Source organism: Serinus canaria, chromosome 1A, assembly GCF_022539315.1.
Source record: "Serinus canaria isolate serCan28SL12 chromosome 1A, serCan2020, whole genome shotgun sequence".
NCBI lineage: Eukaryota > Metazoa > Chordata > Aves > Passeriformes > Fringillidae > Serinus > Serinus canaria.
The window spans coordinates 19,468,978-19,486,719 of NC_066314.1; the positions used below are offsets into that span (position 1 = coordinate 19,468,978).

The 17,742-nt window shown below is 40.0% G+C and overlaps 1 protein-coding gene across 8 annotated transcripts in view; it reads right to left on the minus strand.

The window, feature by feature from the left end:
• PLXNB2 (plexin B2) overlaps positions 1–17,742 on the minus strand; it is a 252,479-nt gene that overhangs the window by 30,435 nt on the left and 204,302 nt on the right. For all 8 annotated transcript variants that reach the window (XM_030237867.2, XM_030237869.2, XM_030237868.2 and 5 more), the window contains 4 exons: positions 15,886–15,994; positions 2,950–3,086; positions 2,097–2,264; positions 998–1,106 (listed from right to left, as the gene is read on the minus strand). In XM_030237867.2, coding sequence (XP_030093727.1) covers positions 998–1,106; positions 2,097–2,264; positions 2,950–3,086; positions 15,886–15,994 — 523 coding nt within the window. The remainder of the gene's footprint in view (positions 1–997; positions 1,107–2,096; positions 2,265–2,949; positions 3,087–15,885; positions 15,995–17,742) is intronic.

The following is a 17,742-nucleotide window of genomic DNA, read 5'->3' on the forward strand; positions in this document are numbered from 1 at the left end:
AAACCAAAACATTAGAAAAGCTGAGTAGTCTGCAAAGTCTTAATGAAGAATACGTGCTATAGGTAATGCTGACTCAAGCTAATGGGTTGAGTGTACATAAGAGGAGGTTTAAGAAATGTTGATAAACACTGTCAAGAATGCTAAATAGAATTTTAGGTTGTCCTGGGAGTCAAGATTATCAAGATAATTACCTTTCGAAGTTTATGGCCTAAAGAATGTAGTCAGTTTTCCTCTTAAGAATCTTTAGGGATAGGGTTCTAATGTATCCCAATCCACCTGGCTTTGGCATACTCTAAAGTTGAGTCATGCATATAATACAAAACATTCACATTACAAACTTTATGCATCACAGGACAGTCTTACACCGAAGAACCAGCCTTAGCAAGAGTCTTATAATGTTCTTACAGGAAGATCATTTTTAGGTCTAAATCAATTAAATTGTGATCTTCACTAGAAGAGGGGAAAATTGATAATATTGGTAATGTTAGGTCCTCGCTTTTTTTAATGCTATTTTTCACAACTTTTTGTGACCTGTTGCAGGTGGAATATGCACTAAGGAAAAAAAAAAAAAAGAAGACTTGGTTCATTGAGATGTCAGGAAATAAAAGACACTGATTGTGCAAAGCTGAGTAGTCCTACATTGTCTAGATTTAGATCCTGCTTCAGGCAAATTGCTAATGGCTGCAGGGGGAGAAGGAAGAGAAAGATAAAGAAAAAACAAACACTTCCAAATTCTGAAATACATCTTTTATCCTTATCCATATTGAATGAAATTAATTTTAAAGCAGAAGATTGCAAAGTACAAGTGAATGTAAGGCAAGGTGGTAGGAAAGCTGAGATCTTCCACAGGAACACCCTGAACAGACTCATAAATCTGTTCAAACCTCGTTTCAGTCCAAGCCCAGTGAAGTCCAGTGGGAAAGTTTATATGCAGCTTTTGAACAGATTATATGCTGTTCATCCAGTGTTTCCTTTGGGAGAAAAGAAGGACAATTACCTTTTTTTGATTCATCCTCCCTGCTTCTGGACGCTCTGCATATATCACCAATGAGAAAGACTGGATGAGCTCAAAACCAGTTCCAGTCACTGTAATATTTCTTCCTCCACTGCAAGGCAGAATTAAAAAATAAGTCATTGGCAGACTACCACAGCTATACACTGCTTCATTGTGCACTGCTATTGCCTCCATTGAAAAAAATCTATATGCCATGCCTATATGACAATTAGATGTCCTACAAAACGGACTTCTGTTAAAGCTATTGATGATGAAAGCATTTAAAAGAGCAATGTCAACTTAAAATTCTATTTAACACAAAAGAATTGAAAAAAGTACAAATTGCTTTGCCAGGATTTTTGGCTGTACATTGATGCCAATCTTTGTGTGCTTTACTTCTCTTTTATTATTAAAATAATTTTGCCTACAATATACACACAGAGACAAAGCTGAGAGTATATTTTCCACAGGTCTGTAGGGACCTGGCTTCTCTATTCCCTTTTATTTGTAGCACATTGTCTAAAAATAATACATTCGCATAAGAAGAGGAATGAATGCAAGTTTCTAGTGGGAATTAAAGTCATTGAAGTGACATGGATTTAGAGGGATAGTAAACCTCAAAGCAATACATAAAAATAGGCTTTAGTTTATATAGAAGAAAAAAAAAGTAATTTGAATTCTATGGGGTAAATCACTATTGATCTAGCAAAGGAAAATTCTAGGTCCCAAAGTCACCCAACCAAAAATGAAAAGGAAACATTAAAACCAAATCCTATTTGACACAAGTGATTACTCAATATTCAAGAAGACAGGTACTAATATCTCCAAGAGAAATCACAGCCAAATTTATTTCTGATGTTCTGTTTGTTAGGTCATGATGTTACACTTTTTACATTGACCTTTGAAAAGGGATAAAAATTTGGAAGTAAACAGAATACTTTCAAACATCAATTGCAGTTAAGACCACAAGCCCTACATACCTATGTGCACATTGCTAGAGTATAGGAGTTTATTCCAAACAATTCTATATTTAATATTTTTATTACCAAATACACATATTTTAAGCCAGTTGAGAAGAAAGTTACAACAAACATTTCAATACCTGCTGAAGCTGTTGACTGGCAGGAATTTGGTGACAGTAGGATTCTCACTGTATGTAAACACCTGTAGGACATCAATTTTTGTGCTCCCATAGGTCATTGTGACTGGAACAGGTTCAACCTTGTTGTTACGTCCTGTAATGCAGACAATCTCGTCTCCAAATTCAGTACTAGATTGAAGAAAAAGAAGAGGAAACATGTTACTAACACTATGGAATTTTGTATTCTTTTACTGTATACTCCAGAATAGAGTAATAACAAAAATACCAGGGCTTTATTTTTGCTGGGTACAGTATTTATGGGAGGAGATAACATTTCCATCAGTTCACATAAGCTTTTAAATAAAAGAGATATAGGATGTAACAACAAATAGTGTACAAACACAGGAACAATGCAATGTCAGCACATTTAGTCCTTCCTTTTTTTTTTTTTTTTTTTTTTTTTTTTTTTTGAGAAAAGGCAAGGGCAACAATTAATAAAAGAAAAAAGAAGGGAGAAGAAAAAATCATGGGAGACTAGAAAATTAATATACAAAACCACTGAGGACATGTTGAGTGAAAGCATGGGTGGGTTTGAAGCAGCCATTCTAGCAGAGAAAGCCAAAAGTGGAGAAATCTTTGGACATCTAAATTCTCCCACTTAAGGCATTTTTATAGCTGCTCCTTCCGCTGAAGCCTCTGAGTGAGTTTCTGTCTGAATGTTACATGCAGATCTCCTTTGCATGGGAGGAGATAGATATAGACAAAGATATAGACAAAGATATAGACAAAGGACTTGTTTAATTTATAAAGGGCAGAAAAGGTTGGTGCCTTTTTAGGACACAGCTCTGTATAGTTAGTTACTCGGGCTACGTACACATTGCAAGGCTGGCTACCAACGGTAACTTGGACATCTTTCTTGGAACCAGTGGCCAGATTTATACCAGAGATGGTAAGTCTTGTTCCCCCTGCTTGTGGACCACTTTCAGGTCTTATGTGAGAAGGATGAGGTTCCTGCAAAGAGAAGATGGTCAAACTAAGTGAGGAAATTGAAATAAAATTTATACCAGTATTATTTAGCTTAATAGGTAATATAAGTTTAATATTACTACCTGAAAAATAATAAAATTTGAGCAATGACAGACAAATCTTCTAAAATACAATAAAATCTTTTACTATTCACGTTGAAATAGGTAACAGATAATGTGAATGCACTTTTTTTTTTAAATTCTATTTTATGAGGCTTTATACAAGTTTCAATTCCCTATCACAAAATGTAGAGTTAGCAGCCATTAAGTTTGTGAGAACTTCCTGTTGGATTTCCTGGTTTCATACTTATTTTAAGATTTCTGTCTTCTTTATGGCTGAGTCTACTTTCCTCTTCCCTTACGCTTTCCTATATTCTGTGTCAGCTACAGGAGACAAAGAACAAGGTTTTCAAAACTTGCACTAAACAGAAAGAATATAAAGATTCCATTCATCTCATAAGGCTCTCAATAATGTGGTAAAACTATTAACCTATTCTTAAGCAATAAACTTGCAAAGAAAGAAAATCAGAAAATGCTCAAATTGTCTTAATGTACCTAGAACCTTGGAGTGGGTTCCTTAAAACCAATTAAATCAAGCAGACACGCTTCAAATTGTATAAAATTTATTTTATATTTAAATTTCTCAACAAGTTCCCTCCTTTTGTTCTCAATTCAGTCTTTGTTTCAATGATTGTATTCTGGGAGCTCCAATGAATATCGTAAATTAACAGTGAGGGCTTTTCATGAGCAGCGTGATTTAATTGCTTTGTCACTAAGTAGTTTCTGCTTCCAGTTGAGAAAAGCATCCTTATTCAGGACCACACTGAAGCTGCTGAATCAAGGGGATGATGGAAGCCGAGCAAGCTGTGTGATGTGGGCTCCAGCCAGCTCCGGGTGCCACTGCCCGCTGACCCCATGCCTCACCACGCCTGCAGACGTGCCACTGCCCTCGTGCCCATGGGGCCACAGCTGCTGTGCCTGCAGATACCACTGTGCCCTGGGCAGGCAGCACTGTGCCCTGGGCAGGCAGCACCGTGCCCTGGGCAGGCAGCACTGTGCCCTGGGCAGGCAGCACTGTGACCTGGGCAGGTAGCACTGTGCCCTAGGCTGGCAGCACTGTGCCCTGGGCAGGCAGCACTGTGACCTGGGCAGGCAGCACCGTGCCCTGGGCAGGCAGCACTGTGCCCTGGGCAGGTAGCACTGTGACCTGGGCAGGCAGCACCGTGCCCTGGGCTGGCAGCACTGTGCCCTGGGCAGGCAGCACTGTGCCCTGGGCAGGCAGCACTGTGACCTGGGCTGGTAGCACTGTGCCCTAGGCTGGCAGCACTGTGCCCTGGGCAGGTAGCACTGTGCCCTGGGCAGGTACCACTGTGCCCTGGGCAGGTACCACTGTGCCCTGGGCTGGTAGCACTGTGCCCTGGGCTGGCAGCACTGTGTCCTGGGCTGGAAGCTGCCCTGGGTGTTGCACACAGAGAGAGGATGCCAGGTCTAGGTGTGTGGCTGGTGCATTAGGGAATTGTTATGAGGGAACCTGATCCTGTGTTTGCTGAAGCATCCTAGATCAAGGCCTTAAGGCAGGCTGTGAATAGGTGATGCCTTTTCTGATGTACAGCTGTACTGCTTCGCCATACTAAAACAGGCTTTTCTTAAATGAGTCAAAAAAAGTAATAAGCTTATTTCCCAGATTCATGTATATCTGTAAATGACAGCTGTTCTCCTCTTGCATAATCTTGCAAAAATGGTTGACTGGTAATAAAGTCCAGGCTTGGGGCTATTTCATATGAAGGATGTACAAATAAAGAAAGAGGAACGAAGTTTGAAAACATCCCTTGCTGATGAGGGTTTTCTCCATCACTATCACACAGCACTGATCTTCCACTTGAAGGAGGAAAAGCCCTTCTCAGAGACAGAGAGCAACACACCCACCTCTTCCTGGTCATGCAGCAAACCCCCTTCTCTCACGTAGCTTTGCTCAGCCACAGACCATCTCTGTGACCAATTGCAGGGAGGAAGGGACTGATATACAGCATTTCGGTTCAAAGCTCGGTGAGTCATCAACAGGTTTTTAACAAGCAGCAGGAATCCATAAAAATGCATCCAGCTGACTTCATGGTTACTTTACAAATTTGTTTTATTGAAGCTCAGATATTATAGAAGCATGGAGAACTCTTATGTGCTCTGCTTTTTTTATACTTTCATGTCTAAGCAAGTTCCCTCTGAAGGAATGAAGGAATGCATCATGGTTCAGCACACTTCACAAATCCACAATGACAACCGTAATTTGCTCTCGAGTCATTGAGCTTTAGGAATATGCTTTAACTAATTGGGTGTCAATTGCTTTTCTTCCCCGAGAGAAATCTGTTTGTAAACCCTTCACTCCTCAAGAGTGAGCATATGACTGCTCTCATGCACTACCCTTTGATTTTGCTTTAATTTAATACATCACTCAGGTTACAAGATTTTATATAGGGAAGTCACTCAAAGTAATTTTAAAGCATTTTAAAAGCTCATTTAGGTCTATATAACCCTGTGTGTGCATCCTCATATTTGGATTTAATTGCATGCTGATTTAAGCAAGATTGAAACAAGACACACCAGGGTAAATAAAAAGTTTTAGGGGGTCAATTTTAAAAATAACATTTGAAGTTTAAATTAGAATAAGTCTAGATATGCACTTCATAGGAAAAACTTGTTTGTGCTTTTTTACAACAGAATTTAGTTGCTAAAAAGATTACAATTAGAACTGTATATGAAATACACAGTTAATAAATACACCGTTTATAACAATGGGTCAAATACTTCAAGCATAGCCTTACCACATGGACAGAAAACCATACCTTTTATTAAGTTCAAATTAAATCCTAATTGCTATAAATTGTTAACCATGCTGGACTTCTGTGTTTTCCACAGGAATTATTAGCTGCAGAGCATGCTTAAGGTAGCTTTCAGATTAATGTTTTCTTCAAGAACCACTAAGGAAGTAGTATAGGCAAATTCTTTCTCTATGAACCTCTGAAAAAATCTGTTTAAAATTTGTAGTCTTTTCCCTAAACACTACCTCCACTGGAAGGTTAGGCTCCAAGGACAGGCTTAAGAAGAAAATGAGCAAGAAACCACTAAAAGCAAGCCTTTAAACATAGACTAAGGAAACAAAGAAAGAAAAAAAGGTTTCTGAATCATCACATATACTATTCTCTGTAACCTCAGCATAATGAATGACAGGAAGCTTGCTAGGAACTTCAGTGGACACCCATATTCCTTTCTCTTAGCAGAAGTGGGACTTGCAGCTCTGTTGGGTTATCTGATGGTGCCTTTGGCAGGGCTCAGCTGTCCCTGTTGCCAACAATCAGTAAATGCAGAGTGAGCCTCAAAATTGAAGTCAAACCACTCAGCATCATTGTCTTTGAGGGACCTGTTAGTGGTTGCCTGCATTTATCTCCCTAGGATAGGGATGTAGAGGTAACCAGCTAGCCAAGTTATCTCTCAAAAGCTCTAAGGGGGAAATGAAAGAAGCTCTAAGGGGGAAATGAAAGAAGTATCTGTTCTGTCTTCCACAGAAATGGGTTTTTTTTTCTTTTTTCTTAGAAAGGCATCAACTCCACCTCTTGGAATTTAAAGCTCAGCTACACCAGACAGGAGAACTCTCCACTTCCCCTCATGCATCCGTTGTGCACACACATCTCAGTTGCACTTCAGGCTGAATGGAAAACTGGGGCCAAGAACCACTCTGGGAACTAACACAGAGAGCAGCCAAAGAAGAGGTGCAATGGTTATGGCTAACCCTTATTTTGTTTTTAATTGCTGATCTTGCAGCTGTCCCTCAAAGGACTATTTTAAAAGTGCTTAATTCAAAATATTCATATTTAACACATTTAAAGTAATTCCGCAAATACCAGGAGCTCTCAAGGGAACAAATAATGTGGATGCTTCATAAAGATGATCTAATAAGGAGAAGATGTACGATGCTTTGTGTGCAGAGAAATTCTTCAGCATGACTGCTAACACTTTGTTACTGTAAACTTGGAAGGAATATTATTTGATTAATTTTAACTTGCTATTTTCTGTTTCATATTTCCCCTCTTTCCCTTCCTCTTAAGGACCTGCCAGAAAAAATAAGCAGCTGAAATAAATTATCAAGAATTTTAACAATTTTAATAATGATTTTATAGCAAAACCAATGTACTATGAATAAGTTTTATTGCTCCTCTAAAATATTCATGGATGGCTCAAAGAACAAAGCTCCATCAGCCCACCTGGCAGTCTCCTTAAGAGTACCAATAAAGAAAAAAGTAGGGTCATGCAAATGCTTAGCCAGAAAGCATTTTTCAAAAATGCAATTAGGTAGGTAGGATCAGGAGGAGAATGATGCTTTACTAAATGCCAAGTTAATTTGAAAAAGTGCCATCGGTGATGATACAAGACTTCAATGAGAGCTGTGTTACCTAAGGAGAAGGCAGCCCCTTCCCATGGTACTCAGCAGTCAGACAGACACATAGGGGTCCTTGGAAGGTGCCAGGCCCAGTCTCATCTTACAAAGTCTTATCTTTTGCAGCCTGGCAAAGCTGCACCTGACCCACAGCTCTGTGTTGATTAACAAAATCCTACATGAGATTCCTTCTCCTTGCAGAGGAAGACAAGGGGCAGACAGTGCATCTGTCTGTGCAAGCCTTCTTTGAGGGATGATAAAAATGCTGCTTTTACCAAGAGCCCTTTAAACTGAACTCAACCCGAATGTTCAACTGTTACAAATGGGACTGATAAGCCTCCAACCTCAAGTGCTGCAGTATCAGTGATGGTATATTTTTCCAAATCCCCTCAAGGATTTCTTCTCTCCTTCTTTCTGCCCTTTTGTCATTTCAGTCTCTGAATCAGAAGTACACCTGCTGTCATGATAAATACCTCCCTTTCTTTTTCAGCCCTCTGCACCTTGAGATCTTTGTTGGTTGTCTCAGAAGACGCCCAGGGGAACTCACACTTTCTATAACATCACTGTAACATCACACTGCAGTGCTCAGTGCAATTATGATGTTAAACAGAACATTTGATAATGTGTCCTGTATGGAATTTGTAGCAGTCCTGTAATAATTCTTCTGGAAAACATCAGCCCTTGTGAGGACTTGGCAATACTTCATTTCTCATGGACACAGGAAAATTTAAACAACCCTGCGAATGATTAGTTAACCCTTGTTTTATAATTCCTTTAGGTGTAGAAAATAATTCAAACATATTCCAGTTTTTCTCTTATTTTTCTTGAAATGGAGGAATGTTTTTTCAAGTCTATAATTCTTTTGTCACCAGGAAAATATTGTTCATGTCTTCCAGGTAATTTAATGTTTGAGCATAAACATTTTCTGCCATAACAGGCTACCTTGTTATGAGGGCTTTTTGATAGTCTAGTTTGCAAAAGCCTGTTTCAATGTCTGTCAGCTGTTCAGTGGCCTGGTTTTTGAAGAGTCTGGTAAGCCATTTCCCAGCAGAGGGACTTTGTGCCACCAGGACTCCCCACTGCCTTTCGTTCTCACGATCGTGGCCTGTGTTTGTAGAAAGTGGATTTGCAGTTTTGATAAAACCTGTGCAAATCCACAGCTATGCTGTTCAGAATAAAATTCAATAAAATAGTTCAGTTGGGAGTGATCTTCAATCACCAGGTGTAACTTGCTCCCTACTGCATGATCTATCCTGAAAAAATTATTTGATCTAAACAGGATTTCCTGCTTGTAGGTCCAACCAGAATGTAGCCTGTTTGCAATGGGAAATTTGAGCACTTTACACATAAATCTTCCTTAAATCATACCTAGATGTAATAATGTTGAGTTAAAGATCTCAAAGTCCGCTGCAATCCAACTTTTCCATCTTGTATCAGACTGCTGGGTAAGTATTCCTGAACAGATAAGTAGTTTTCCCAATGCTTTGATAACTGCAAGGCTATTATCCTTATTGGGAGGATAATAATGCTTTAAATAGGTTATCTCTTGTGCTTTTACCCCTGGTGAGTACCCATCTTGTTGCTATGGTTTGCCTGAAAGCAGTGGTTCTCTGCTCCAAGCAGTGGGACAACAACACTGGTACATTGCTTTTGGTACCTAATGTTCAAATGATGAGAGCTGTTTAGTAGCAAATTCATATTTTCTCTTTGTAATACCAATGCAAATGTGGCATTTACATTCCTGTGTGCCACTGTCTTATCCTTGCTTCATCGCACAGAAGTACTGGGAAAAAACCCAAAGAAAAATATTGACAAAAAAGCTCCAGCAGGCCCAAGTGTATATCTGACTTCACGTTCAGGCCATTTTCCAGTGTCCTGTATTTTTCATCACAGCCAGAAATCTCTTCTTTGCTTGCTTTGTTTTTATCTTTTGCCCCTTACTTAAAAATCTGTTCACAGAAAAGCTGTGTGTTTTTTATTGTAGTTTCATGCTTTCTGTATGCTAGAGGGTAAATTATCTCCATGTCTGTTCCACTTACAATCACATTTAGACACGAACTTGCTTATTAGCAGCGTACATGCTGCTGCTCTGACATAGCTACTGTAGATGCTCTAAGCATTCACATTTAGCTCTTACATTTTTTATCCTGTTTATTAATCTACAATGAACTTTTAAATCTTTAATATTTTATGAGTAGCAATTAGTCTTTTTGCAGAGTTAGGAAGGTGATGTCTCATTACTTCAAAATTTTTTACTTCTATTTTAGTTAAAAATACCATTTGTAGTCAGAAAATTCTCTGAGAGAGCTCCTAGCATTTTAGATCTCTGTGGTCTGCTGGTGTCAAATCAAAGCCCATCTTTTACCTGGCGGGGAATGGGCTTATTCCTTTTTTCTTTCCTTTCTTTTTCTTTCTTTCTTTTTTTTTTTTTTTTTTTGTTTCCTGGTTTTTCACAATTTTCTTTGGAATTAAAGATATTGAGGTGTAACAGGGAACCATTCCCCCAGCCTCTTTTTTGCTCACCCATCTTGCATCTGGGATTAGATTTTTCAGACTGATTCATGTTCTTTTCCACTTGTTTTGTTTGCTCTGCAGCTTTCCTGGTTTGCACTGTCATGTCCAGCCTACTCACTCCTGGTCCCTAACAAACTATCCAAGAACAAGAGGAGTGCACACCCATGGAGCATCACCAAAGTTCTGCATGTCTTCTTTATCTATTTCTCTGCTTTTCCATTTGTCTGTCATCAAGCACAACCTCAACTATACAAAGTTTCCTTTCCCAGAAGAATTCCTGGACATGACTGTAAATAAGGGATACTGTCCACTATGGTATCCATCTGTGGTAAGCTGTTTCTAGCCCATGAACTACACCTCTGAGATAACACTGGCTGCCCTTTATCCTTCACTAATGTAGAAAATCAAAGAGAGAAACTGCAAACCACCAAGGAGACTACTGTGGATCACAAGAGGGGTCAGAAATTCAAGAACAGTTGGACAGCAACAGAGGAGAGGAACCTAACAGAGATGTACAGAAACCTTGGCATGAAATCCATGCTTCAGAGGGGGATGCTGGAAAAAACACAGCTGTGCCAGATTACAAGCAGAGAGACAACTGGGAAGGGAAAAGAGGATGGTGCAGAGTATGGCCCCGTGATGCTGAGAGATGCCAGCTGCAGCACAAGGGGAAGCCAGCAACAGATGGAGGTGTTCAAACAGACATGATGGGCAGCAAATGGCAAAGCCACCTAAGCTCCTTTCTGTTGGCTCCTGTGGGCACTGACCTCCATTTGGGGGTTTGCCTTTGATGCAAGTGCACTTCTTCACAAGTAGGAATGGGCTCTTGTGCTTCCACACAAGCAGAGAACAGGGATGCTGTTCCCAAGACCTGATGACAGTGCACACAGATGTAGATAAGATTTTCACAAATGTACAGGCCATGCTGTTGTTGTGCCTTTATCACAGCCATCTTTCCTTCACAAGTAACTCTTCCCTCTCCTCATCCTGGTTCCAGCTGCAGTAAGTTCTGGCTCTTGAAGAAGTAATTTTTTACCAAAATTATCTGCCTCACACTGAAAGCCAAATTATTCTGCCAACTCTTGCATGTTATACTCACAAAAATAAAAGGCATAGCCTGTGAAGTGCTGTAGACACCAGCCAGCTTCTTGGAGGTCAAAATGTCATTTCATGGACTATAAAGGTAACCACAGGAGCTAAATTAAACCTCTGAGTGGGGAACTCCAGCCATTAGGATCTGTTCTTTTCCCCTCAACTTCCCTCCTTTCTCAGACTCAAGGGAGCCTGTTTCTTGTTTTTTCAGACAAGCCACCCACTCACAGGATATTCAACCCGAGAATTTCCACTGTGCATTCTTGGCAGTCCGGTGCTCACCGCAGTGGCTGACCTGACCCACTAGCTTGCCTCGTCACAGCATCCATAACACAAGGCAGTTCCTAGGTTTCTGCAACAGCAGAGAGATGAGGAACTGAGCCCTGCCTTTCTGGGGCTGCTTTGTCCAAACCTTACACCAGGTAAGCTGATCGTATGCTTCCAGGCACTCCAGGTGCCCAGGCAGAGCATTTGCCTGGCAATGTGCAATCTGCCTTGGCTGCTGCAGATGGGACACTTAAGCAAAGGGCTGGTGTGTTAAACAACTTATTTTTTGGACTGAAAGCAGCACCTTTCTATCATGAGGCACACACCACACGATTTTCTGAAAAGACCACAGAGCTCTTCTCCCAGGTTTGGTGGGGAAATGGAAGCATGCATGACTGAAAGTCTGCATTACCATATATCCAGTGATTGCCGGCAGCTCTCAAGCAGAATCATGAGTACTGGATGGTGGGACATGTAAATAAATGCATGGCTCAGAGGACAGAGAGTTAACACTAATAACAGCCACATGAATAAGGGCCAACTTCACTAAAACTCTCAGCTATCCAGGAGTCCTCCTGTCCCCCATGCAGACTGACTCACAAACAAGATGTACTGCAAGACTTCAGAATAAAATAAGAACCTCTGGAAGCAATTCCAGTTTTCTGTGTACGTGTGGTTTATCAGCATCAATCATAATGGCAACAAGCATGTAATTTTCCCCACAAAAAAACCCACCCAAAGCCCTCAGCCACAGTGTAAAAGGAATGTATTGAGGCAACGACTCAGGGTTGCCTCAATACATCAGGGTTGCCTGAAAAATCAAGGAGAGAGCTGAAACCCTCCACAAAAGCCTTGAGGTACTGATCTGGTGAGAACTTCCAGGACAATTGCTTCAAACACCAAGAAGCAAAGCAGAGGATGGATGCATGTAAGAGGAAATTGCCACATTTGGGGGTAGATTAAGGTGGAAGAGTGCACCTTGTTAAATGTAACTGTCCTGTTCATTTCACTTTCAAACTTCCAGTATGGTGAATGTTCATGTTTTCAGGACAAGCTCTAATTTATCCTCCCTTCTTCCTCTTTTTGGTTACTCATTTAGGTAAAGACACATCCTGGTTTACAAGAAGTAATTTTTTCCAAGCCAGTTCCTAAACTACCTTCAGCACCTCAGAAATGTATTACACTTTTGCAGAGTTCTACCTCTAATTTCACCATCTTAGATTTATTTGAGCTTTCTGAAAAGTCATTCTAACCTGCACAGCCTAAACCTCACAAAATTGTTCCAACAAATGCTGGAGATGCCAGAACCAGCCACAAGCTCTTGTTCTGGTGCCCTGAGTCTAAAGAAGAGGTGTTCTGAGAAAAGACTCAGCACTTGTATGGGATCAGCAAATCTGGGCCATACACATTGCAAAAGCTTAACTCCTTCCTTTGAGACTGCTTCTCACTGCCATAGTAACAAGCAAATCAGATAAAGTTAACAACAAATGAAAAAGCAGGACTGGCCTTTAGCTATGTTACTGTTCCACCTGCTCAGAGACCAGCCAAGCTGTCAGTGCTCCAGATGTACTGCATAGCTGGATATTAAAATTTAGCAGAAGTTCATTTCTATTTCACTAAACAGGAGAATGGTTATTGCCTGAGCCTGCTTATAGTGAAACAATAGAAATGTCAGCAGAGGATGACTGGGTTATCAGAATTTAATTTCATTGGGACTGTATTTAAACTGAACTCAGGCTGGATAGAGAAATTGTGATGGGTAGGGAGACATAAAGCTTTCTTCTATTGTGCAGCAAATAGAGTATTTACTGTACAGCACAGACACTTCTGGACCAAGGCATTTTTGTTCAGAAATAATTTTAAATTGAAACCATGGCTTCCCTTTTAACTGGATTTTTGACCCATTTCATGAAGGTCTTGCACATTTGTCAGTTCTGAAATGCTCTGTGCTGGCAGACAGGAAAGAAGCATGAGTCTGAGCCCCAAGTTGTTCTGACTACTGATTCTCATCAATCCACCTTTAAAAATAAATCACACTGTTCAGACTGGCTATCAACGAGAGCCAAACATAGTACTACTTATAGAATCCCAGAATGGTTCAGAATGGAAGGGACCTTCAATGCTCACCTAGTCCCACACCTCTGCCATGGGCAGGGACACCTTTACCGAGATCAGGTTGCTCCAAGTCCCATGCAACCTGGCTTGAACAGTTCCAATAATGGGGCAGATACAGCTCCTATGGGCAACTTCTTTTAGTGACTCACCACTCTCATCATATAAAAAATTCTTTCTTTTGCCCAATCTACTTGATAAGTGCTTTTGGTGGTAGGTACTAATCACAAGTACGAGGCTGAGACAGCGGGGTATATGGTGATACCTCTGGTATACACAGACACACCAGGATGAGCATCTACAGTGTCTCCTTGGGCACTTCTGCTCTGTCATGCCACACACTGCATTTAGAACAGTCACTGTTAAAGATTAAACTATTCTGCTTCAAGTGGTCAGAGCTCCCAGTAAAAACAGTGACCAGCAGAAGGATATCCATCATGTGCCAAAGAAACGGAAATACACAAGAGAAAATTTATTTTAGGGGGGCTCTTGGAAAGAAGATTATTTTCTTTCCTTTGTATATACTGAGTGGAAGAGGTTTTACACAAAGCATAGATTTTGCATGTCTTTTGAAAGAAGTCTGAAAAAAGCACTGAAACAAGACTGCAGCTTTCAGGCCAACATTAGCTGATGCACCTGTCTGCTCTGATTGTCTGATCTCATACCAAAGCATTTGTGCCACACTTGCAGAGGTGCACATCAGTGTGACACCCCATACTGACTTCAATCCTACAGTCCAAAGTTGGCTTCATTTTCTTGTGGAATTAAGAGAAATGAAACTAGAAATCAACATCACCAGTTTTAAGGTGTGAATTGTATCATTTGTCAATGCTTTCCATATTGTAAATGGAAAGAGTCTTGAAGTAAATAAAAATGCTCTTTATCAACAGTTGGCTTAGGCATCTGATTTTTCAGTGATCTCAATGCAGGCAGAGACTCAGAGTCTTGGACTTGCAGGAAAACATCCACCTAGTAATGTTCATGCACAGCCAATTCTCCCAGCACCTCATTGATGGGCAATTAAGAGTCTTTCCCTGAAGTGGTCAAAAGCACTGGCTCCTTATGTCCCTCTCAGATGGGCTGAGCAGGGAATCACACCAAAACAAGTCCAAAGACAGGCACCAAAGCCTACATGGTTAAGGTTTCAACCCACTCCATAATAACTTCACATGTTTTCTATGAAAATCATGGGAAGATCTTTGTACACAGACAGATTGTAGAACTGGTGCAGAACATACCCAACAGATTCATGTCAAAATCTCATGTAGCTCTTACTGTCCTAGAGACCACAAACATACACATGGAAGATTATACCATTGTTTCTGGTTAAGATCATATCCTACATTTCCACAAAGGAACACATGACATATTCAAGCAAAAAGGATAGTGGATTTTTGCAGCAGTATCACCAGAGAGAGGAGGTATTTGCTTGGAAAATACAGAAACCCCACTTCTAGCCTGTTTTGTGAAGACAAGAATATCCTCTTCTCAGTTAAATGTCATTCTCGACTTATTCCACTGCTGACTCCTTTCCTTTACTTCTCACAAGACATCAAGAATTAATGAGACAGAAGTTTAAATAAGGGAGAAGATAAAAGCTTAGCACACAAGTTATGTTTTATAGTTTTATAGGTGTAATTTTAAGTATCAGTACGGGAACTGATATTATTTAAATCTCTCAACTATCACATGATCTTATAAAATTTGAAGACCTCATAGATACAGATAAAGCTGCTTGCTGCTAAAACCAGGCTAGACCAGCTATAAGCTAGGACCACGTTTAGAGCAAAGCAATTAACACAGAAATGAAATTCTCTTTCATAGTGACACTGAAAACAAAGCACAAAAGTAATATGAACACACATCACGCTGTCTGTGGCTCTGCATGCCATACTTTTGAATGAAATAAATTATTAAAGAAATTAATGTACCTTCATTACTTATTCTTCAGCTGCTCTGCATCCATTCTTCTAATTAAGAAAATTGCCTAGACTAAATATCGTGATTAAAATAGTGCACCATGTATCTAGAGAATACCTAATTTTTTGCAGTGCTGACTTTTTTATTTAATAGTGATACTTCAGAGATATTATGTCACTAGTGAATAAGTTTATTCCAGTTGCTTTTTTACCACATCTTTTTAACTTGGATGGCAAAAAACATCATCCTATTTTGAGACTGTTAATCTATTGATCAGAATTGATTTCTGGTGTGCCTTTTGTGTATAGAAATGCTGGAATTAAGTGTTTTCTAATATTTTTCAAAGACAGTGCTATTGATGAAACAGTAAGACAAACACAAACAATTCTGTGCTTAACTTTAACTGATGTCATACACAAAGTATAAAATAGGTCTCTGAAAAAAATGCACTTACCTGGTATGTAAACAATACTTCACTTGGTGATCTGCCTAGTTTTCCATTGATGTTAACTTCAATTTGACCTTGTTGTGGTTCATTCATTGGTCCAACTTGACACACAATCCTAAAAGGAAAGGATGTAAGCTTATCTGTTAGAAGTAACAGCTGTAATACCAGTGCAATGTATGTGAGCTACCACACACACTGCAAGCAAGAGCACCAACTTTGCCTTATCCTAGGCTATGTAATCCAGTGCTGCCTCAGATTCCCAGCAAAACCACCCAAGAACAGTTTGCTTGTCTAGCCAAGGGCTGGTAAAACTGAAACCTGAGCCCTGTACACAGCCACTTCAGCAGTCTGTTAGTAGATGTGCCTTCTCAGAAGACTCAATTCAGCCCCATAAGTCAGTTGAACCTCTGCAACCTGACACAAGATTTACTGTGAACTTTGTGATGTTAGAAAAACCCAAACCCACAAAGGAGCCCCCCACCTCCTTGATGCAAACATCAGACCATCAGCTATCTTATAATTTTCTGTGTTTTAACTGCTGATAATTTTGTTGTACATCTTGCTACCTTTCAGCTTCAAACCTTTTCACACCTATGATCAAAATCCCTTCAGAATTACTGTTCTCTGAAAATGAATTGACAGATAACACATGCAAAATCAGATGTCAAGGAGCACTAACCATGAAAATGCTGCCTTAGAACTAACACTGCTGCTGAGTGATAGCTAGGATGTTTAAATTATTATTTCAAACAGGTAAACCACAGAATAATAGCATGAAAAGGCAATAAGGATTCAACAGTCTCAAAAACTGGAACAAATGCTTAATGGAGAGCTGATAATACAGTTAGATAAGGAGGTATACAGTGCTTGTAGCCTGCACAGTCAGTTTCATATAGGCTACACCCTGAGGATCACTGCTCATTTCTGTCACTCTCCCTCCAGGATTATTGCTATTCTTCCTTAAGCAGTGCATGACTTCTTAAAAAATCCCAAAGTGGCAAAAAAACCCTCAACGACTTCAAGTTACTGGGTATAATGTACTTAAATCAGGACTTATAATAAAAGGATTGTCAAGTCCCTCTGCAGATCACTCCAGACTTTTTTTCTGGGTACTGGCAAATGGACAAAATTCTCAGAATTCTTGCATGTCCTGGCATGTGTACGGCTGCCTGAGCCTGTTCCTCATCATCTCTCTACTGTATTCTTGGAAGTTGTATCTTCATGTCAGGCAGAAACAGGAAATGGTGCCTTTGGAGGAATTTTTACCATATGTCAAGCTAGGGAAAGCAGTCGGGGGCCGGGGCCGGGGACTGTGGGGGAAACATCATAGCAGGGATTTTAATTGGAAAAGTTCCCTCCCCTTCCCAGCGCTGGCATTGCCTCCCTTCCCCCGCACTTCTAATGGAAAACTACAAAGAATGACTTCTCCAAGGCCAACAATTAAATCACCAGAGCCAGAAAGCACCCTTAAGTGTCTTAAATCTTGCTGTGCATGGGAGGCACTGTCTCCTAAAGAGACTAGCTTTTAACTGCAGAAGGATAGGGGGGCAAGACAAGGCACTTTTAATTATTTTCTAAAATTTAATTTTATAAAAAGAAGTTAAAAATAATAAAAAAAGAACAGAGGAAGACAAATACAAAAATTAAAGATATCTATTTGAAGATTTTGACAACTTCTTTTTTTAAGCTTCCTTAGCCAGGAACATCCTTCAAAACCCACTAATTTGTTGATAAATGACATGATGCAAGTTGCATTTGTTCTCACCCATTGCTACATTGCCAGAACTTAGGAAACCAGTAATGTTGCTATGATACAAGGAACCAGTCATCTCATTTCTGGCTCCTTTCCATGTATTTAAAAAT